General features: G+C 40.0%; 1 protein-coding gene across 3 annotated transcripts in view; it reads left to right on the top strand.

Annotated features, from left to right (window-relative positions):
* Window positions 1-24073, top strand: part of LOC128691316 (tRNA (uracil-5-)-methyltransferase homolog A) — a gene marked incomplete at its 5' end in the record, with an annotated part of 224772 nt that overhangs the window by 114156 nt on the left and 86543 nt on the right. For all 3 annotated transcript variants that reach the window (XM_070091679.1, XM_070091680.1, XM_070091681.1), the window contains 2 exon segments: window positions 2756-2948; window positions 14479-14629. In XM_070091679.1, coding sequence (XP_069947780.1) covers window positions 2756-2948; window positions 14479-14629 — 344 coding nt within the window.

Genomic DNA, 24073 nt, shown 5'->3' with positions numbered 1-24073 from the left:
ACTAGACCAGCTAGCCACAATAAGATTCATCCAACTAGGTATATTTCTACACCATAGGAAAGTTAGCACAGGCACCTCTGTGACCACAAATGCAAGTTTTTACAGACGAATCTCCAGCTAGCGTGGCCGTGACGAACTCTAGCTCAAGTCCCTTCACTGCCGTCACTTGCATTTGTGGTCACAGAGGTGCCTGTGCTAACTTTCCTATGGTGTAGAAATATACCTAGTTGGATGAATCTTATTGTGGCTAGCTGGTCTAGTGGCTAACGCGACGGGCTGGAGTTTTGAGACTCTATGACCGCGGGTTCAATCCCGGCCGGGGGTATGGTTTATTTGCAATCGTGTCATTACGATTTCTTAAGTCAAATTCCGTTTTGATTTTTTATTCACATAATGAATTTTTATTCACACCAAAAAATAGAAGATTTACTGTTATGCAATATTGTAATAATTGTATAAATATCATCACCACATTTGTGAATGTATATTAGACCCACCAGCTGGCGTGTATTAGACGTGTGAGGTCGTTTGTTTACTCTTGAACATCGGCAAAAATTTAACATTTCCGCCACTTTGAGCTCAGTTTCAAGCCATTTCCAGTGCTAACACCAATCAAAATTACCTCTATTTCTGTAATATGTCTTCCATTCTATCAAATGAGACCAAGAAATCACAAATACAACTATAAAAAACATACGAAAAAACACTGCAAAGTCGCTGTTTTAATCGAAAATCATGGTCTCAGTTTTTTTTCTCTCATTATACACAGTGTGCTGCAGGATTTGTTTTATGTGGTGCACACATACCACATAGATGTATTCTCTCATATCTAGGCCCAAATTTACCACTCACAGTTTATCAGAGTGAGCTGAGCTCATGACGTAGATCTACGGTTTGGACCCTGAACGTAAAGCCGTAGATCTACGGGATGGACCCTGAAAGGGTTAAGGGTTAAAGGTAAGTGTCATGTATTCTATTGTTAGTAGAGTACTACTAACTGTGCATGTCTTCTTCAGTTTGTGTGCTTTAAACTTAATATTTCATGTGGTAAAACTTCTTTTTTTTCATAGTACTTTTGGGTGTCTTGCATGGATTAATTTGATTAACATTATTTCTTATGGGGAAAATTAATTTGCTTACTGATAATTTTGGCATACGATGAGCTCTCAGGAATGGATTAATATCGTATACCGGGGGTCCACTGTATATGCTTCAATGTTTACATTGAAGCATATACGTACATATGTGAACAATACTGAGATAGAGGTAGGGAAGTTTTTATTGCGTTTATGGATCTACACTTGATCTACACATCCCCTACCCATTCTAAAGCTGCCATGTTCATCTGCAGTCCTGCTCTCTGTCTTCTAATTCTTTCAATAATAAACCTACCATACACTTTACCTGGTATACTCTGTAAATCCTTTTTCTCAACAAACTGGCCATATCCCACTGAGGCAGGGTGACCTAAAAAGAAAAACGAAAGTTTCTCCTTTTAAAATTAATGTATACAGGAGAAGGGTTTATTAGCCCCTTCCTCCCAGCATTTTAGTGGCCTCTTATAACACGTATGGCTTACAGAGGAGGAATTCTCTTCACTTACCCATGGATAACTCGGTAAATATATTCCCCTATAATTTTTAGTCTCTTGTGTCCCCCTTTTCCTTATATAAAGGAATTATATGTGCATTTTGCCAATCCCTAGGTACCTTCCTCTCTTTGAAACATTTATTCAACAAAAGTACCAACCACTCCAACACTGTATCATCCCCTGCTTTTAACGTTTCTTCCATGATCCCATCAGTTTCAGCTGTTTTATCCCCTTTCAATCTTCCTAATATCTCATGCCCCTTCCCCCACACTCGCATCCAGCTCTTCTTCACTCCTAAAATATGTTATACCTCCCTGGCAAATGCATGAAATTACTGCCTCCCTCTCTTCATCAACAATATTCCTGCCATCTTCCCAGTTCCTCTAACTCCCCATCTACTAACTTCCCTATTCTGTTTTTGTCAGATCCATTCAATCCCTAGGCTTTCTTAACCTATTAATCTCCAATTTTTTTTTCTTAATCTCAACAAAAATTGGTTGACAGCGCCTCACCCACTCAATCAATTAATTGCTCTCCTTTTGTGCTCCCTCACTACTTTCTCTGCCTCTTTTACTCTCTATATACTACTCCACTCTTATATCACTTCTGCTCTGTTAAAATCTCTCTTACACTACCTTTTTCTGTTTTATCACACCCTTTACCTCCTCATTCCACCAATCACTCCTCTTTCCTCCTGCACTCACCATCCTATAACCTCAAACTTCTTTCCCACAGTCTAACACTGCCTTTTAAAACTATCCTACCCCTCTTCAACTCCCACACTGCCTATACTCTCATTAGGCCACCTTTCTCCCAATAGTTGCTTATATCTCACCCTAACTTCCTCCTCCTGTAGTTTATAAACTTTCACCTCTCTTACTCCTTTTGCTCCACCTACCTCTTACTCTAACTGTAGCTACAACTGAATAATGATCCGATACGTCTGTTGCCCCTATATAAATATGCACATCCTGAAGTTGACCCATCAAGCTTATATCCACCAATACTTAATCTAACCTCTTTGTATACAAAGTTCAGTTAAAGCCCCTCCCCCCTCCTCCCCCATTTTCATTTTCCCCTGGCACCCCAGACTTACATACTACTCCCAACTTATTCATAATTGATTATTTTACACCATTCATGATTATTTCTTGTTTTTTTCAGCGATGTCTGAAAGTATATGGAATTGAGCTGGTTGAGAAAGCTGCCGATGATGCACGCTTTAATGCAGAAGAGAATGGATTGGAAAACATAGTTGTGTTTACTGGAAAAGCAGAGGAAAACATGCCAGTCCTGGTGCAGAACTGTACAAAGGTCAACGTTGTGGGCATTGTTGATCCTCCTCGTGCTGGCCTCAGTAAGTTTTTTTTTATTTTTTTTTTTTAAGCTTATTAACCCTTTGACTGTTTTCGACGTATAAATACGTCTTACGAGCCAATGTTTCTGACGTATATATACTCAATAATTCTAGCGGCTTCAAATCAAGTGGGAGAAAGCTGGTAGGCCCACATGTGAGAGAATGGGTCTGTGTGGTCAGTGTGCACCACATAAAAAAAATCCTGCAGCACACATTGTGTAATGAGAAAAAAAAAACTCTGATCGTTTTTTTGGAATAAAACGCCGACTTTGAGGTGTATTTTTGTATAGTATTTATCGTTGTATTCGCGTTTTCATGGTGTTACGTGATAAAATGGAAAACATATTACAGAAATAGAGATGATTTTCATTACTTTTACGATGAAAACGACCTTGAAACTGAGCTCAAAGTAGCGGAAATGTTCGATTTTTACCAATGTTCAAGAGTACATAAATCACACCACACGTCCAATACACGTCAACTGGGGAGTCTAATATTCTTTCACTAGTGCACTGATATTATTTATACCATTTTTACAATAATGCAGTCGTCTGCATAACAGTAAATTTTGTATTTTTTTGTATGAATAAAAAATCAAAATAGAAAGCAATAATAATATAAGAGGGGCCTAGAGATGTGACTAATGAACAGAGCATATGTTATTTTAGTGCCACGAATGTCTACCTTGTTTATTCTGGACCCTATTTTGAAATTGGCATCTTTTTTATTTTGCGTGAAATTGGCCAAATTGCCAATTTCTGACCACCATACTGGGTAGTCCAAATTAGTAAATGGGAGGTTTCTTGTACTCAGCTGATAGATAAAATGGAGTTCTAAAGAAATAGCTATGAGTTTGGTCAACTGGAACAATGGAATTGGCTGAAAAATGGGCTCAAAGTCGGCAAAATCGCCGATACGCATATGTCGCCGAGACCGCTAACTTCGCGGGAGCATAATTCTACGAGTTTTCGACCAAATTTCGAACTTTTGGTGTCATTACCATCGGGAAAAGATTCTCTATCATTTCATAAGAAAAAATAATTTTTTTTTTTTTTTCAAAAATTGAGCGACATAGAATGACAGTTTCAGAGAGGGGCCTGAAACAGTCAAAGGGTTAAACTGAAGGGTTTCTTTTACTCAGTTATATAGTAGGAAGGGGCTTTCGTATTGTCTGGGCAATAAGTGGGAATCTTTCCTATTGTTTTTGCTGCTCAATCCATATTTTCACAAACTTTTCTGTATTTACTTATATTGACCATTTTTTGTGGATTACTCATTACACAAGCCTTTATCTTCTTTTCATTGCCTTTAATTGTATAAATTGTAGATTCTCTTAGACAAAGAACTGCCTCCATCACATGAACACCATCTTGAGGTTTACCTAATGCCATCATTCTCAATAAACTCTCATAGTTTTGCATATTCTTCTTTGCCTCTCAGGTATCACTAATATTACTCTTGGATGACATAGTTGATAACCAGAGATGAGATGAGGCAATGACAGCATCCAAAATTGTTTTGATAAATAGACTGATTGAGGTAGACAACTGGCAGTGTTTGTGGACTCACCCATTAGCTATCTGATCCATGGAGGAGAAATATCCTGTGTGAACATCTGGACTGTGTGGAAATATATATACATGTATTATTGTTTATACCTATGGCACATCCTATGAGTCACTCTTCTTGCAGAATTTGGACTCTGGTACAGTTTACTAATAGCACCTTATTGAAATCATACATTTTGGACGTGATGCAAATAGTATTCTGTCATACAAAATACAGTGGAACCTCTACTTGCGAGCGTGTTCACGTGCGAGTTTTTCCAAATACGAGCAGTCAATGGGTCAATTTTTTACTTCCATACGCGAGCAAACTTTCCACAAGCAAGCAGACCTCAAGGCAGGTTCCTTGACACTGGTGAGGGGCTCTTGCTCTTGATCTCAGGAATTGTATCTCATTTGTTTGTTGGACTATCTTATTGAAACTTGGGCAATGTATGATGGAAAGATGCTTCTTAACGTACACCAAAAATGAAAGAAATTTAGCATTAATAATGGAGTTCACTTCTCAACAATTAGCCACCCCTTAGCTCAACCTAGGAGAAATGGTTCATTGCTTGGCTGTTTCAGAGTAAACAAATGACTTTGTAGATGAATGGTTCAGAGAACCAACATGTTGATAAATTAGACACATGTGCAACTCTTGGGTATCTTTATTGAAGAAACGTTTCGCCACACAGTGGCTTCATCAGTCCATACAAAGGAGAATCTTGAAGAACAGGAGGAGAATGAGGTAATCAGTCCCTCAACCTTGAGTCGATGTGGTCAGTCTGACCACAGTTCCTGATCAGCCGGGCTGTGGCTCGTACGTTGGTTTGCGTGCAGCCAGCAGCAACAGCCTGGTTGATCAGGCTCTGATCCACCAGGAGGCCTGGTCACAGACCGGGCCGCGGGGGCGTTGACCCCCGGAACTCTCTCCAGCTAAACTCCAGGTAAACATCGACTCAAGGTTGAGGGACTGATTACCTCATTCTCCTCCTGTTCTTCAAGATTCTCCTTTGTATGGACTGATGAAGCCACTGTGTGGCGAAACGTTTCTTCAATAAAGATACCCAAGAGTTCCACATGTGTCTAATTTAACCCTTTGACTGTTTCCGACGTATAAATACGTCTTACGAGCCAATGTTTCTGACGTATTTATACGCACAAATTCTAGCGGCTTCAAATCGCGCGCCAAAGGCCTGGTAGGCCTACACGGGAGAGAATGGGTCTCAGTGGTCGGTGTGCACCCTGTGAAAAAAATCTGGGACCTAGCGGTGCATTGTGGGAACGCCATGTTGTCAGTCCATTTTCACCATGCCTCTCGGTAAGAAGTTCCTCACTCCTCGGCGGATTGGAGGTCTTTTGTTCCCAAGTGATAGCTCTAACAGCGATGAAAATGTCAGTGACAGTGAATTCAAGGGTTTTCAAGTGAGTGTTACCGAAAAAAGTGCCCAGGATAACGTAAATAGTGACGAAAACCCAGATGACCCACAACCTTCGACCTCTGGTGCTGTGCCGGCTTGTTCACATTCACCTTCGCCTGTACCAGGACGAAAGAGGAAACTATTTGGTCGTGTACAACACCCTGACGATAGCAGTGATAGTGATAGTGATTTCAAGGTCATTGAAAGCAGTTCTAGTGACAGTGAGAGTGAATATTCCCCAGTGAAGCGCCAGTATGTACGACGTAGCATGCGGTCTGGTAGTGTTTCATATGTTGTTCCAAGGGGAAGGAGAAACTCTGGGAGCACATCCCGTGGCCCAACACCACGACCTGATAGTGAAGATGACGATATTGTAACGATGGGTATGAATGGTGACAGTGAGGGAGGAGGCAGTGGTGGTGATAGTGAGGGTGGCACGGCCCATGTGGCACCATCACCGGGCCACGCTACTAGCCACGCGGCTGACTCAGCAGAACAACCAGCCTCACCCTACCCCACACTGCCACAACCTGCACCACCACAACCTGCACAGCCACAACCACAGCCACAACCACGGTACAATATCCAGACCCCACCAGCAGACCGCATCTGGGATTGGCAGGACGGTGACGAGTTTGTTCCCAGTCCCCATGACTTTGATGAAACACAAAGTGGAATAAAGCCATCTTGTCCACTTGGGAACAATGCCAGTGAACTGGACTGCTTTGAGTTATTCTTCGATGAACCCCTGATGGACATCATTGTCAGGGAAACCAACACATACTGTGAATACACCATGGCAAATACAATTCTCTCACCAAAATCACAACTACACAAGTGGAAGGAGACAACTGTGGCAGAGATGTACCTGTTTTTTGCCACAATAATGCTTATGCCACATGTGTATAAGCACACTGTCACCACATACTAGACAACAGATCGCCTGATTTCAACTCCAGGTTTTAGTGACATTATAGGTGTCAATCGTTTCCTGATACTGTTGCGTATGTTACACTTTTCAGACAAAACCAGGCCTGACAGAAGCGACAGGTTATATAAGATAAGAAATGTGTTTATGTACCTGAAACAAAAGTGCTGCATGTATTTTTATCCCTTCAGGAAGCTTGTTATTGATGAGTCCTTGATTTTATTCAAAGGAAGACTCTCATTCAAGCAATATATACCAAGCAAGAGGAAACGCTTTGGTATAAAGCTATTTGTACTGTGTGATTGCAGAAGTGGTCTTGTTTTAGATATTATTGTGTACACTGGCAGTAATACTTTGAGAGATACCATGAAGTTATTGGGTATCTCTGGTGATGTGGTTCGAACAATGATGGAACCATATCTTGGTAAGGGGCATATGTTATTTACTGATAACTGGTACACAAGCCCCTTACTCAGTGATTTCTTGCGAGTGAACTTGACAGACGTGTGTGGCACAGTGCGTGGTAATCGCAAACATATGCCAAGGTTCGACGCTGGCACTCGCAGAGGTGAGGTGCAAGCCTTTGCTGCCAATGACATCATGGCATTTCGGTGGCATGACAAACGTGATGTCACATTGTTGACATCAGTTCACACAAACGAAATGGTACCCAGTGGCAGGGACAACAGAGAGACCAATGAACCCATTCTAAAGCCTGCAGCTGTCATGGACTACAACCTCAATATGCGCTTAGTGGACAAATGTGACATGCAGATTGGGTTTGCAGACTGTGTACGCAAGAGTTATAAGTGGTATATCAAACTTTTTTTCCATCTTGTTGATATCTCTATGCTAAATGCTTATAACATATACAAGTTGAAGACCAACAAAACACCAAAATATGGTGAATTTTGCCTGTCAGTAATCAGACAAATAATTGCAAAGTACAAAGGAGCAACTCCTGCAATAGACCAGCGCCCACAGACGTCATCTCGTATGAGGCCTGGTGATCACTACCCCATACAACTGCCTCCTACTACTGCCAAGAAAAATGCTCAGAAGAGGTGTTATGTATGTATGCATACCACAAAACGCCCACAAACACGCAGAGACACTCGTTTTATGTGTGAGGAGTGTGAAGTGCCCCTCTGCATATACCCATGTTTCAAAGAGTTCCACAAGCTGCAGCAGTTCTAGGAACGTGGTTAGTGACTGTACATATGTATATATATTATGGAACACTAGTAATAAACATTGTTTTGTATTGTTTGTGTAAACAAAGTGTATACACAAACTAATAGTGATAAAGTTTGTTCTGTTATTGTGTTGTAAATAATGAGTGTATATTTGAACAATGCACCTTACATTGGTCTCACAGGCCACATAAGTTACCTGGAAAAGAAAAATATTGAAAAATGCAAGAAACCTTTGAATTAGAGTAAATAAAAGAATACCGGGTGGGCGGCAGTCGCCGCTGTTGCCGTACGCACGTCAATTTCTGCAAACTTTGCGGCTCTATATCTCGGTAAGTACTGATGGCAAAAAATTTTTTTTAGGCTTAAAACACTAGTAAAAATATTCCTAACATTTTCATAAGAAAAAATAATTTTTTTTTTTTTTCGAATATTTGGCGACATAGAATGACAGTTTCAGAGAGGGGCCTGAAACAGTCAAAGGGTTAAACAAATGACGTCACTGTCCATTCCAATATGCAGTCGTGAATGGGTTGACATATTTATACAATTATTGCAATAAGGAATAACAGTAAATCTTATATTTTTTGTGTGAATAAAAATTACAAATAATTTATATAATAATAATATGAATACAGTGGACCCCCGCATAACGATTACCTCCGAATGCAACCAATTATGTAAGTGTGTTTGTACGTGTATGTTTGGGGGTCTGAAATGGACTAATCTACTTAACAATATTTCTTATGGGAACAAATTCGGTCAGTACTGGCACCTGAACATACTTCTGGAGTGAAAAAATATCGTTAACCGGGGGTCCACTGTAATACGTTTTTTTTCTTTTTTAACAAGTCGGCCGTCTCCCACCGAGGCAGGATGACCCAAAAAAGAAAGAAAATCCCCAAAAAGAGAATACTTTCATCATCATTCAACACTTTCACCACACTCACACATTATCACTGTTTTTGCAGAGGTGCTCAGAATACAACAGTTTAGAAGTATATACGTATAAAGATACACAACATATCCCTCCAAACTGCCAATATCCCAAACCCCTCCTTTAAAGTGCAGGCATTGTACTTCCCATTTCCAGGACTCAAGTCCGACTATATGAAAATAACCGGTTTCCCTGAATCCCTTCATTAAATATTATCCTGCTTACACTCCAATAGATCGTCAGGTCCCAAGTACCATTCGTCTCCATTCACTCCTATCTAACACGCTCACTCATGCTTGCTGGAAGTCCAAGCCCCTCGCCCACAAAACCTCCTTTACCCCCTCTCTCCAACCGTTTCGAGGACAACCCCTACCCCGCCTTCCTTCCCCTATAGATTTATATGCTTTCCATGTCATTCTACTTTAATCCATTCTCTCTAAATGACCAAACCACTTCAACAACCCCTCTTCTGCCCTCTTGACTAATACTTTTATTAACTCCACACCTTTTCCTAATTTCCACACTCCGAATTTTCTGCATAATATTTACACCTCGCATTGCCCTTAGACAGGACATCTCCACTGCCTCCAACCGTCTCCTCGCTGCTGTATTTACCACCCAAGCTTCACATCCATATAAGATACTTTCAAACATTCCCTTCTTTGCCTCCATAGATAACGTTTTTTGACTCCACATGTACCTCAACGCACCACTTACCATTTTTCCCTCATCAATTCTATAATTAACCTCATCCTTCATAAATCTATCCGCCGACACGTCAACTCCCAAGTATCTGAAAACATTCACTTCTTCCATAGTCCTCCTCCCCAATTTGATATCCAATTTTTTTTTTTTATCTAAATCATTTGATACCCTCATCACCTTACTCTTTTCTATGTTCACTTTCAACTTTCTACCTTTACACACATTCCCAAACTCATCCACTAACCTTTGCAATTTTTCTTTAGAAACTCCCATAAGCACAGTATCATCAGCAAAAAGTAACTGTGTCAATTCCCATTTTGAATTTGATTCCCCATAATTTAATCCCACCCCTCTCCCAAACACCCTAGCATTTACTTCTTTTACAACCCCATCTATAAATATATTAAACAACCATGGTGATATTACACATCCCTGTCTAAGACCTACTTTTACCGGGAAGTATTCTCCCTCTCTTCTACACACCCTAACCTGAGCATCACTATCCTCATAAAAACTCTTTACAGCATTTAGTAACTTACCACCTATACCATATACTTGCAACATCTGCCACATTGCTCCTCTACCCACTCTATCATATGCCTTTTCTAAATCCATAAATGCCATAAAAACTTCCCTACCTTTATCTAAATACTGTTCACATATATGCTTCAATGTAAACACTTAATCTACACATCCTCTACCCACTCTGAAACCTCCTTGCTCATCCGCAATCCTACATTCTGTCTTACCTCTGATTCTTTCAGTTATAACCCTACCGTACACTTTTCCTGGTATACTCAGTAATAATACATATAATAGTAATAATACGTATAATAATAATAATAGTATAATAAAATAATAACAATAGTATAATAAAATAATAACAATAGTATAATAAAATAATAATAATAATAATATAATGTATAATGATAATACATATATAATAATAATATACTACATGTAATAATTATAATAATAGACGGCTTCAAAAGGCCGTCACTAGATGGCAGTGTTTACCACAACAAAGAGGGAGCGGTTGTGGCCGCCTCCACCTGTTACATAATGACATATTTTATTCATTCTAGAGTATATATCATGTTTCTATGTTATTTATATTGTCTGTTATGTCATATTAGATGAACTGATAGATAAATAAGCTGTATAGATGATATTAGCGAAATTATTCATGCAGTATTTTGCCCGTTGTCCAGACAGTCTTGCCCACCGCCGACACCGCCCATACCACTACATGAATGACATATTTTATTCATTCTAGAGTATATATCATGTTTCTATGTTATTCATATTGTTTGTTATGTCATACTAGATGAACTGATAGATAAATAAGCTGTATAGATGATATTAGCGAAATTATTCATGCAGTATTTTGCCTGGTGTCCAGACAGTCTTGCCCACCGCCGACACCGCCCATACCACTACATGAATGACATATTTTATTCATTTTAGAGTATATATCAGGTGTCTGTTATTTATATTGTTTATTATGTCATATTAGATTAAATGAGATAGATAAACAAGCCGTAGAGTTGATATTAGCAAAATTATTGAAGTACAGAATTCCACTGGAACGGATTAATTGCATTTCAATTTAAATGAGGAAAATTGACTCTGCAAACGAGCAAATCCAGTTGCGAGCAAGGTCATGGAAAGGATTAAACTCGCAAGTAGAGGTTCCACTGTAGTTGGTTTTCTGTTGCATTTATTCCACACTAAAACTTATGAATAAGGCAATTAAATATATTCATAAAATTCCCTTAAAGAAGTTGTGTATAAACTTCCATGAATATTTGTGTTTAACTGGAGTTGACAATGGCAATCTACTGCAGGTAAAGGTTGTGTAATTGCCTCTTTATTTACCTTTTTGAGTGGGCCCACTGCTTAACTTAAATTGATGTGAATTAGTTCTATTTTTCTTAGAATCCCTGTATGGAGACCACCTGTGGGTGTCCTGTTACATGTTCCCACTTTTTTTTATTACATGTTACCAGGTGTGTAGCTTCTCTTTTAACAGCCTTTCCTGGTTTCTTCTGGAATGTTGTATAAGTGGTGGCATAAACTGTTTAAAGGAATGCTTTGTTTAGATTTCCAAAAGCTCTCCTTGTATTTTAAGCCTACTATGTCACTGACATGGGCACATCATGAAACTAATGCACAATTTAATTTTCTTTATAAAATAAATGGATAGTACATCTCTATCTTAATAACAATTTGGTTATGTGATTTACATCCATGATTATATGCAGAGACTTCTCTACATGCTAACATTTGTGTTGTGAACTTTCAATAATATGAACAATTTGTCCTGAAGTCGAAAATTTGGTCGTAAAATTTAGTTCGCAGTCTGCTGCGTGGTGGCGGCAATGTAGCGCGGAAAGAGCCGAGATGTAAACAATACATAGTGGGTTACTCTAGCGACGTCATTCATGTGTGTGCTTGTTTATATAGGTACAGGTAAACATAAGTACATATAATTATCAGAGTACAGATATGAAGTAGCTTTAAAACATTTGACATTTTGGAAAGTTTCCAGACGTAACGGAGAGACGCGGTGCTCACGGAGAATGTAAACAAACTGGGTGGCATGCAGTGACTGTATTAGACAGTCAAGTGGAGGGAGCCATATAGCGAGTTTTGGTCATAATTTGAAATGTCCATATTAGCGGAACGTCATAAGGTGAAACGCCGTAAAGCAGGGCCCTACTGTACATGACCTGCAGATGGAAGACTGAAGCTTACGATGACTTTTTGTTGTAGCTTTGACCATGAACTAGTTAACCCTTTGACTGTTTCCGACTATAAATACGTCTTAGGAGCCAATGTTTCTGACGTTTTTATATGCATAAATTCTAGCGGCTTCAAATCAAGCAGGAGAAAGCTGGTAGGCCCACATGTGAGAGAATGGGTCTCCATGGTCAGTGTGCACCATATAAAAAAAATAGGGGAGCCAGTGGTGCATTGTGGGAATGCCATTTCAGTCGTCCTTTTTCAGCATGTCTAGCGGTAAGAAATATGTGATTCCCCAGCAAATCTGGGACTCTTCTCTTCCCAAGTGATGCTCTAACACAGATGGAAGTGTCAGTGAAGATCAATTTCATGATTTGGAGGAGTTTGAGACCAAAAGCAATGGAGGAGGAGGAGGGGAGGAAGAGGAGGAGGAGGAGGAGAAGAGGAGGAGGAGGAGGAGGAGGAGGAGGAGGAGGAGGAGGAGGAGGAAGAAGATGTAATAATATTGTTCCCTTGAAGCAAGAAAAAAAAAAGTCCACCCCATGACAGTGACAAGATAAGGGGAGATAACATCTGATAAGAGCTGACTTTGATGAGCGTAAACGAGGGTAGAGCTGATAAGGAAATATTACATGATCATCGCCCTCCCTTTGTTTTTGCTGGTACACAAACATTTCTGTCTGTCTATTTGTCTGTCTGTCAAGCTCCCTGTCTGTCCATCTAGCTCTCTGTCTCAGAGAGAGCCACAAGACTGTGTCATCACGTTTACTCACATCTTCAAGCAGAGTATAGCACTTTGCCTGGATTTCTTGGGTTGTCCTAGGTAATTTACACTATGTATACTTGTATTTATGTGTACCTGTGAGACAGAGATAGGCAGACAGATAGAAAGAGAGACAGATTGAAAGATATAGAATGAGGGAGAAAGATAATTAGATAGAATGGAGGAGGGGAAGCAGCATTGTTTTGACAGGCGGTAGGGGGAGTGAGTAATGAGACAATATGTCACTTTGACAGCTCCCGACTTCTGACTCAAAACAATTATAAGCCACACACTCGCACACAAGACAAGGAGGAAGAGGAGGAGGAGAAGGAGGAGGAGAAGGAGGAGGAGAAAGAGGAGGAGGAGAAGGAGGAGGAGGAGGAGGAGGAGGAGGAGGAGGAGGAGAAGGAGGAGGAGGAGGAGGAGGAGGAGAAGGAGGAGGAGGAGAAGGAGGAGGAGGAGAAGGAGGAGAAGGAGGAGGAGGAGAAGGAGGAGGAGGAGAAGTAGGTGAGGATGAGGAGAAGGAGGAGGAGGAGGATGAGGAGGAGGAGGAGGAGGAGGATGAGGAGGAGGAGGAGGAGGATGAGGAGAAGGAGGAGGATGAGGAGAAGGAGGAGGATGAGGAGAAGGAGGAGGATGAGGAGGAGGAGGAGGAGGATGATGAGGATGATGAGGATGAGGATGAGGATGATGATGATGATGATGATTGTATTGTTTGTTTTTGTAAACAATATATTGATAATTATGTTTGTGTGCTTATTGTGTTGTATACAACGAGTGTATATATGTACATTGCACCTTACTTTGGTCTCATAGGCCACATAAGTTATGTGAAAAAATAAAATAGTGAAAAAAACAAAAAACCTTCAATTACAAGTAAACTAAAGTTTACAGGGTGAGCGGCAGTCGCTGCTGTTGCCATACACGGCTCATTTTCTGCAAACTTCACGGTTCTATATCTTGGTAAGTACCAATGGCAAAAATTTTTTTTTTGGACTAAAACACTCAGAAAAATAATCTTAACATTTTCATAAGAAAAAATAATTTTTTTTTTTTTTGAATATTTGGCGACATAGAATGACAGTTTCAGAGAGGGGCCTGAAACAGTCAAAGGGTTAATGGTTCATACAAGACACAAACAATCATAAGTTTCAGTGTCCCACGTCAAGATTATTTGTGTATTAGTTCTATAACATTCATTTTATCAGTTATGCATTTTGTGAATGAGGTTTGTGTAAGTTTTACTTTTCTATATTATTGTTGTGTAGCATAAGAGGTGTACTTTTTTCAGATGGCAATGTAGTGTTTGGCCTTCGCAAGTGTGACAACATGAAACATCTTGTGTATGTGTCTTGTGATCCCACTGTTGCTTCCAAGAACTTCATCAACCTAGGAAGGCCACAGAGCAAACAATACAAGGGAGAATTCTTCATACCTTTGAGGCAAGTCATAAAATTAGCATGCTAAATAATTTTATTAAAAGAGCCATTTTTTTATCTAATTATTTTTATGCCAGTAAGCATTCTGCTAGATTAGTTGATATATTAAACAAGGAAATTTACCTACTGTTAGAAACTGGTTTTTTGGCCTTGCATTCTTGTATCAATTCATAGATTTATTTTCTGTGTGGCATTAATTCCATGTGAATCATTCAATAGGTAGTAGGTTGGTAGACAGAAACCACCCAGGGAGGTACTACCATCCTGCCAAGTGAGTGTAAAACGAAAGCCTGTAATTGTTTTACATGATGGTAGGATTGCTGGTGTCTTTTGTCTGTCTCATAAATATGCAGGATTACAGGAATGTCTTGCTACTTCTACTTACACTTAGGTCACACTACACATACATGTACACGTTTATTTATACACACTCATCTGAGTTTTCTTTGATTTTATCTTAATAGTTCTTGGTCTTATTACTTTTCCTTTTATATCCATGGGGAAGTGGAATAAGAATCTTTCCTCCGTAATCCATGCGTGTTGTAAAAGTCAACTAAAATGCCAGGAACAATGGGCTAGTAACCCCTTTTCCTGTAAAGATTACTAAAAAGAATAAGAAGAAAATTGTCAAAGTGGGAAGTCTGAATGTGCGTGGATGTTGTGCAAATGATAAGAAAGAGATGATTGTGGATGTTATGAAAGAGAAGAAGCTGGATGTCCTGGCTTTAAGTGAAACAAAGCTGAAGGGGGTGGGAGAGTTTCAATGGAGAGGAATAAATGGGATTAGGTCAGGGGTTTCAAATAGAGTTAGAGCTAAAGAAGGAGTGGCAATAATGTTGAAGGATAAGCTATGGCAGGAAAAGAGGGACTATATATGTATTAATTCAAGGATTATGTGGAGTAAAATACAGATTGGATGTGAAAAGTGGGTTACTTGAGCTATGTGTAGAAAGAGATTTGGTAATAAGTAATACATATTTTATGAAAAAGAGGATAAATAAATATACAAGGTATGATGCAGCACGTAATGAAAGTAGTTTGTTAGATTATGTATTGGTGGATAAAAGGTTGATGGGTAGGCTCCAGGATGTACATGTTTATAGAGGGGCAACTGATATATCGGATCATTATTTAGTTGTAGCTACAGTTAGAGTAAGAGGCAGATGGGAAAAGAGGAAGGTGGCAATAAGAGGGAGGTGAAAGTGTATAAACTAAGGGAGGAGGAAGTTCGGGTGAGATATAAGCGACTATTGGCAGGAAGGTGGGCTAGTGCAAAGAGGAGTAGTGGGGGGTTGAAGAGGGTTGGAATAGTTTTAAAAATGCAGTATTAGAATGTGGGGCAGAAGTTTGTGGTTATAGGAGGGTGGGGGCAGGAGGAAAGAGGAGTGATTGGTGGAATGATGAAGTAAAGGGTGTGATAAAAGAGAAAAAGGTAGCTTATGAGATGTTTTTACAAAACAGAAGTGTGATAAGAAGAGCAGAGTATATGGAGAGTAAAAGAAAGGTGAAGAGAGTGATGAGAGAGTGCAAAAGGAGAGCAGATGATAGAGTGGGAGAGGCACTGTCAAGAAATTTTAATGAAAATAAGAAAAAAATTGGGAGTGAGTTAAATAAATTAAGAAAGCCTAGGGAAAGTATGGATTTGTCAGTTAAAAACAGAGTAGGGGAGTTAGTAGATGGGGAGAGGGAGGTATAAGGTAGATGGCGAGAATATTTTGAGGAACTTTTAAATGTTGAGGAAGAAAGAGAGGCAGTAATTTCATGCACTGGTCAGGGAGGTATACCATCTTTTAGGAGTGAAGAAGAGCAGAATGTAAGTATGGGGGAGGTACGTGAGGCATTACGTAGAATGAAAGGGGGTAAAGCAGCTGGAACTGATGGGATCATGACAGAAATGCTAATAGCAGGGGGGGATATAGTGTTGGAGTGGTTGGTACTTTTGTTTAATAAATGCATGAAAGAGGGGAAGGTACCTAGGGATTGGCGGAGAGCATGTATAGTCCCTTTATATAAAGGGAAAGGGGACAAAAGAGATAGTAAACTTATTCCTCTATAATTTTTACTGAGTATACCAGGAAAAGTGTACGTTAGGGTTATAATTGAAAGAATTAGAGGTAAGACAGAATGTAGGATTGCGGATGAGCAAGGAGGTTTCAGAGTGGGAAGGGGATGTGTAGATCAAGTGTTTACATTGAAGCATATATGTGAACAGTATTTAGATAAAGGTAGGGAAGTTTTTATTGCATTTATGGATTTAGAAAAGGCATATATATAGTCGGACTTGAGTCCTGGAAATGGGAAGTACAATGCCTGCACTTTAAAGGAGGGGTTTGGGATATTGGCAGTTTGGAGGGATATGTTGTGTATCTTTATATGTGTATGCTTCTAGACTGTTGTATTCTGAGCACCTCTGCAAAAACAGTGATAATGTGCGAGTGTGGTGAAAGTGTTGAATGATGATGAAAGTATTTTCTTTTTGGGGATTTTTTCTTTTTTGGGTCACCCTGCCTCGGTGGGAGACGGCCGACTTGTTGAAAAAAAAAAATGATAGAGTGGATAGAGGAGCAATGTGGCAGATGTTGCAAGTACACCTACCATCCGACTTACAATCTGCTCGACTTACGACCGTTTTTTTTTTTTTTTTTTTTTTTCCAAAATTTCTGGAAAGTAAACAACTATTTGTGTTGTACAGTGTTTATCCTAAACCTTACACTATAAAATACAGTATTAGCAGCATAAAAAGTAAAGTAAAACATGAAATACCAAATAAAACAATAAAATAGTCATTACAAAAATGTGATGTTGATATTCAGTAGTAAAGTTCGACTTACGTCCATTTCGACTTAGGACCGGTTTCTAGGAACCGAACTCAGTCGTAAGTCGGATGGTAGGTGTATATGGAATAGGTGGTAAGGTAATAAATGCTGTAAAGAGTTTTTATAAGGATAGCGAGGCTCAGGTTAGGGTGTGTAGAAGAGAGGGAGACTACTTCCCGGTAAAAGTAGGTCTTAGACAGGGATGTGTAATGTCACCATGGTTGTTTAATATATTTATAGATGAGGTTGTAAAAGAAGTAAATGCTAGGGTGTTCGGGAGAGGGGTAGGATTAAATTATGGGGAATCAAATTCAAAATGGGAATTGACACAGTTACTTTTAGCTGATGATACTGTGCTTATGGGAGATTCTAAAGAAAAATTGCAAAGGTTAGTGGATGAGTTTGGGAATGTGTGTAAAGGTAGAAAGTTGAAAGTAAACATAGAAAAGAGTAAGGTGATGAGGGTATCAAATGATTTAGATAAAGAAAAATTGGATATCAAATTGGGGAGGAGGAGTATGGAAGAAGTGAATGTTTTCAGATACTTGGGAGTTGACGTGTTGGCGGATGGATTTATGAAGGATGAGGTTAATCATAGAATTGACGAGGGAAAAATAGTGAGTGGTGCGTTGAGGTATATGTGGAGTCAAAAAACGTTATCTATGGAGGCAAAGAAGGGAATGTATTGAAGTATAGTAGTACCAACACTCTTATATGGATGTGAAGCTTGGATGGTAAATGCAGCAGCGAGGAGACGGTTGGAGGCGTCCTGTCTAAGGGCATTGTGTGGTGTAAATATTATGCAGAAAATTCGGAGTGTGGAAATTAGGAAAAGGTGTGGAGTTAATAAAAGTATTAGTCAGAGGGCAGAAGAGGGGTTGTTGAGGTGGTTTGGTCATTTAGAGAGAACGGATCAAAGTAGAATGACATGGAAAGCATATAAATCTATAGGGGAAGGAAGGCAGGGTAGGGGTCGTCCTGGAAAGGGTTGGAGAGAGGGGGTAAAGGAGGTTTTGTGGGCGAGGGGCTTGGACTTCCAGCAAGCGTGCGTGAGCGAGTGTGTTAGGAGTGAATGGAGACGAATGGTACTTGTGACCTGACGATCTGTTGGAGTGTGAGCAGGGTAATATTTAGTGAAGGGATTCAGGGATACCGGTTATTTTCATATAGTCGGACTTGAGTCCTGGAAATGGGAAGTACAATGCCTGCACTTTAAAGGAGGGGTTTGGGATATTGGCAGTTTGGAGGGATATGTTGTGTATCTTTATACGTATATGCTTCTAAACTGTTGTATTCTGAGCACCTCTGCAAAAACAGTGATAATGTGCGAGTGTGATGAAAGTGTTGAATGATGATGAAAGTATTTTCTTTTTGGGGATTTTCTTTCTTTTTTGGGTCACCCTGCCTCGGTGGGAGACGACCGACTTGTTGAAAAAAAAAAAAAAGTCATTCAAAGCATAGATTGGTGGAGAGTGATTCTCTGTTAATATACCAAATACACTGCTTCGATCTATAAATGATTCCAGTGGGCCATTGTGATTACACTCTAGTCTACAGCCAGACTTCCTGACTGATACCCTTATCAGCATTCCACTCTGTTGGAAGCATAAGAGAGAACTTATTGGTACCCCAAGGTGTCCAATGTGAAATATGCAGAGACAGGTATCATATTTCCTATGCTGGAATTAATGCAGCTTTTAGCAGTGAAATTGAACAAGGACAATATTACTGGATTTGAAGGAGAGAGAAAGAGTTTTGGGCACTAACCTGGATCACAGTCTTTGAAGAGTTTGCCCCAAAAATATGACATGAGAAAATAGAGACCATAGAGTTAGCTAGTGATAGAGGAGAATTACATGTGACAAACAGCACTTAATCCGTTCCAGAAGGTCGGCCGAAATCTGAAATGGATGAAAACAGAAGTAATAATACCTGCAAGAAGTAATGTAAATCCAATTAATCTGTTCCAGACACCCAAAAAATATTAACAAAAAATACATTTCATAGAGAATAACCATAGCTTTACATATTGAAACAATGAGAAATAAATATAAATGAGTAATTTTAATGATAAATGAACATTACATACCTCTATTGAAGACACTTGTTGGGTAGTAGGTTGGTAGACAGCAACCACCCAGGGAAGTACTACCGTCCTGCCAGATGACTGTGAAACAAAAACCTGTAACTGTTTTGCATGATGGTAGGATTGCTGGTGTCTTTTTCTGTCTCATAAACACGCTAGATAACAGGGATATCTTGCTACTCCTACTTACACTTTGGTCACACTTCACAGACACGCACATGCATATATATATACGTACATCTAGGGCTCATCAGAGGGCTGAGGAAGGGTTGTTGAGGTGGTTCGGACATGTAGAGAGAATGGAGCGAAACAGAATGACTTCAAGAGTGTATCAGTCTGTAGTGGAAGGAAGGCGGGGTAGGGGTCGGCCTAGGAAGGGTTGGAGGGAGGGGGTAAAGGAGGTTTTGTGTGCGAGGGGCTTGGACTTCCAGCAGGCATGCGTGAGCGTGTTTGATAGGAGTGAATGGAGACAAATGGTTTTTAATACTTGACGTGCTGTTGGAGTGTGAGCAAAGTAACATTTATGAAGGGATTCAGGGAAACCGGCAGGCCGGACTTGAGTCCTGGAGATGGGAAGTACAGTGCCTGCACTCTGAAGGAGGGGTGTTAATGTTGCAGTTTAAAAACTGTAGTGTAAAGCACCCTTCTGGCAAGACAGTGATGGAGTGAATGATGGTGAAAGTTTTTCTTTTTCGGGCCACCCTGCCTTGGTGGGAATCGGCCGGTGTGATAATAAAAAAAAAAAAAAACATCTAGGTAGTAGGTTGGTAGACAGCAACCACTCAGGGAAGTACTACCATCCTGCCAGATGACTGTGAAGCAGAAACCTGTAACTGTTTTGCATGATGGTAGGATTGCTGGTTTCTTTTTCTGTCTCATAAACACGCTAGATAACAGGGATATCTTGCTACTCCTACTAACACTTTGGTCACACTTCACAGACACGCACATGCATATATATATACATACATCTAGGTTTTTCTCCTTTTTCTAAATAGTTCTTGTTCTTCTTTATTTCTTCTATTGTCCATGGGGAAGTGGAAAAGAATCTTTCCTCCGTAAGCCATGCGTGTCGTATGAGGCGACTAAAATGCCGGGAGCAATGGGCTAGTAACCCCTTCTCCTGTAGACACTTACTAAAAAAGAGAAGAAGAAAAACTTTATAAAATTGGGATGCTTAAATGTGCGTGGATGTAGTGCGGATGACAAGAAACAGATGATTGCTGATGTTATGAATGAAAAGAAGTTGGATGTCCTGGCCCTAAGCGAAACAAAGCTGAAGGGGGTAGGAGAGTTTCAGTGGGGGGAAATAAATGGGATTAAATCTGGAGTATCTGAGAGAGTTAGAGCAAAGGAAGGGGTAGCAGTAATGTTAAATGATCAGTTATGGAAGGAGAAAAGAGAATATGAATGTGTAAATTCAAGAATTATGTGGATTAAAGTAAAGGTTGGATGCGAGAAGTGGGTCATAATAAGCGTGTATGCACCTGGAGAAGAGAGGAATGCAGAGGAGAGAGAGAGATTTTGGGAGATGTTAAGTGAATGTATAGGAGCCTTTGAACCAAGTGAGAGAGTAATTGTGGTAGGGGACCTGAATGCTAAAGTAGGAGAAACTTTTAGAGAGGGTGTGGTAGGTAAGTTTGGGGTGCCAGGTGTAAATGATAATGGGAGCCCTTTGATTGAACTTTGTATAGAAAGGGGTTTAGTTATAGGTAATACATATTTTAAGAAAAAGAGGATAAATAAGTATACAAGATATGATGTAGGGCGAAATGACAGTAGTTTGTTGGATTATGTATTGGTAGATAAAAGACTGTTGAGTAGACTTCAGGATGTACATGTTTATAGAGGGGCCACAGATATATCAGATCACTTTTTAGTTGTAGCTACACTGAGAGTAAAAGGTAGATGGGATACAAGGAGAATAGAAGCATCAGGGAAGAGAGAGGTGAAGGTTTATAAACTAAAAGAGGAGGCAGTTAGGGTAAGATATAAACAGCTATTGGAGGATAGATGGGCTAATGAGAGCATAGGCAATGGGGTCGAAGAGGTATGGGGTAGGTTTAAAAATGTAGTGTTAGAGTGTTCAGCAGAAGTTTGTGGTTACAGGAAAGTGGGTGCGGGAGGGAAGAGGAGCGATTGGTGGAATGATGATGTAAAGAGAGTAGTAAGGGAGAAAAAGATAGCATATGAGAAGTTTTTACAAAGTAGAAGTGATGCAAGGAGGGAAGAGTATATGGAGAAAAAGAGAGAGGTTAAGAGAGTGGTGAAGCAATGTAAAAAGAGAGCAAATGAGAGAGTGGGTGAGATGTTATCAACAAATTTTGTTGAAAATAAGAAAAAGTTTTGGAGTGAGATTAACAAGTTAAGAAAGCCTAGAGAACAAATGGATTTGTCAGTTAAAAATAGGAGAGGAGAGTTATTAAATGGAGAGTTAGAGGTATTGGGAAGATGGAGGGAATATTTTGAGGAATTGTTAAATGTTGATGAAGATAGGGAAGCTGTGATTTCGTGTATAGGGCAAGGAGGAATAACATCTTGTAGGAGTGAGGAAGAGCCAGTTGTGAGTGTGGGGGAAGTTCGTGAAGCAGTAGGTAAAATGAAAGGGGGTAAGGCAGCTGGGATTGATGGGATAAAGATAGAAATGTTAAAAGCAGGTGAGGATATAGTTTTGGAGTGGTTGGTACAATTATTTAATAAATGTATGGAAGAGGGTAAGGTACCTAGGGATTGGCAGAGAGCATGCATAGTTCCTTTGTATAAAGGCAAAGGGGATAAAAGAGAGTGCAAAAATTATAGGGGGATAAGTCTGCTGAGTATACCTGGTAAAGTGTATGGTAGAGTTATTATTGAAAGAATTAAGAGTAAGACGGAGAATAGGATAGCAGATGAACAAGGAGGCTTTAGGAAAGGTAGGGGGTGTGTGGACCAGGTGTTTACAGTGAAACATATAAGTGAACAGTATTTAGATAAGGCTAAAGAGGTCTTTGTGGCATTTATGGATTTGGAAAAGGCGTATGACAGGGTGGATAGGGGGGCAGTGTGGCAGATGTTGCAAGTGTATGGTGTAGGAGGTAGGTTACTGAAAGCAGTGAAGAGTTTTTACGAGGATAGTGAGGCTCAAGTTAGAGTATGTAGGAAAGAGGGAAATTATTTCCCAGTAAAAGTAGGCCTTAGACAAGGATGTGTGATGTCACCGTGGTTGTTTAATATATTTATAGATGGGGTTGTAAGAGAAGTAAATGCGAGGGTCTTGACAAGAGGCGTGGAGTTAAAAGATAAAGAATCACACACAAAGTGGGAGTTGTCACAGCTGCTCTTTGCTGATGACACTGTGCTCTTGGGAGATTCTGAAGAGAAGTTGCAGAGATTGGTGGATGAATTTGGTAGGGTGTGCAAAAGAAGAAAATTAAAGGTGAATACAGGAAAGAGTAAGGTTATGAGGATAACAAAAAGATTAGGTGATGAAAGATTGAATATCAGATTGGAGGGAGAGAGTATGGAGGAGGTGAATGTATTCAGATATTTGGGAGTGGACGTGTCAGCGGATGGGTCTATGAAAGATGAGGTGAATCATAGAATTGATGAGGGAAAAAGAGTGAGTGGTGCACTTAGGAGTCTGTGGAGACAAAGAACTTTGTCCTTGGAGGCAAAGAGGGGAATGTATGAGAGTATAGTTTTACCAACGCTCTTATATGGGTGTGAAGCATGGGTGATGAATGTTGCAGCGAGGAGAAGGCTGGAGGCAGTGGAGATGTCATGTCTGAGGGCAATGTGTGGTGTGAATATAATGCAGAGAATTCGTAGTTTGGAAGTTAGGAGGAGGTGCGGGATTACCAAAACTGTTGTCCAGAGGGATGAGGAAGGGTTGTTGAGGTGGTTCGGACATGTAGAGAGAATGGAGCGAAACAGAATGACTTCAAGAGTGTATCAGTCTGTAGTGGAAGGAAGGCGGGGTAGGGGTCGGCCTAGGAAAGGTTGGAGAGAGGGGGTAAAGGAGGTTTTGTGTGCGAGGGGCTTGGACTTCCAGCAGGTATGCATGAGCGTGTTTGATAGGAGTGAATGGAGACAAATGGTTTTTAGTACTTGACGTGCTGTTGGAGTGTGAGCAAAGTAACATTTATGAAGGGGTTCAGGGAAACCGGCAGGCCGGACTTGAGTCCTGGAGATGGGAAGTACAGTGCCTGCACTCTGAAGGAGGGGTGTTAATGTTGCAGTTTAAAAACTGTAGTGTAAAGCACCCTTCTGGCAAGACAGTGATGGAGTGAATGATCGTGAAAGTTTTTCTTTTTCGGGCCACCCTGCCTTGGTGGGAATCGGCCAGTGTGATAATAAAAAAAAAAAAAATAAATCTAGGTTTTTCTCCTTTTTCTAAATAGCTCTTGTTCTTCTTTATTTCTTCTATTCTCCATGGGGAAGTGGAAAAGAATCTTTCCTCCGTAAGCCATGCGTGTCATATGAGGCGACTAAAATGCCGGGAGCAATGGGCTAGTAACCCCTTCTCCTGTAGACATTTACTAAAAAAGAGAAGAAAAACTTGATAAA

This window comes from Cherax quadricarinatus, chromosome 36 (assembly GCF_038502225.1).
Source record: "Cherax quadricarinatus isolate ZL_2023a chromosome 36, ASM3850222v1, whole genome shotgun sequence".
Classification (NCBI taxonomy): Eukaryota; Metazoa; Arthropoda; class Malacostraca; order Decapoda; family Parastacidae; genus Cherax; species Cherax quadricarinatus.
The sequence above is the reverse complement of the archived record's forward strand: the minus strand, read 5'-3'. Positions and strand labels throughout refer to the sequence as shown.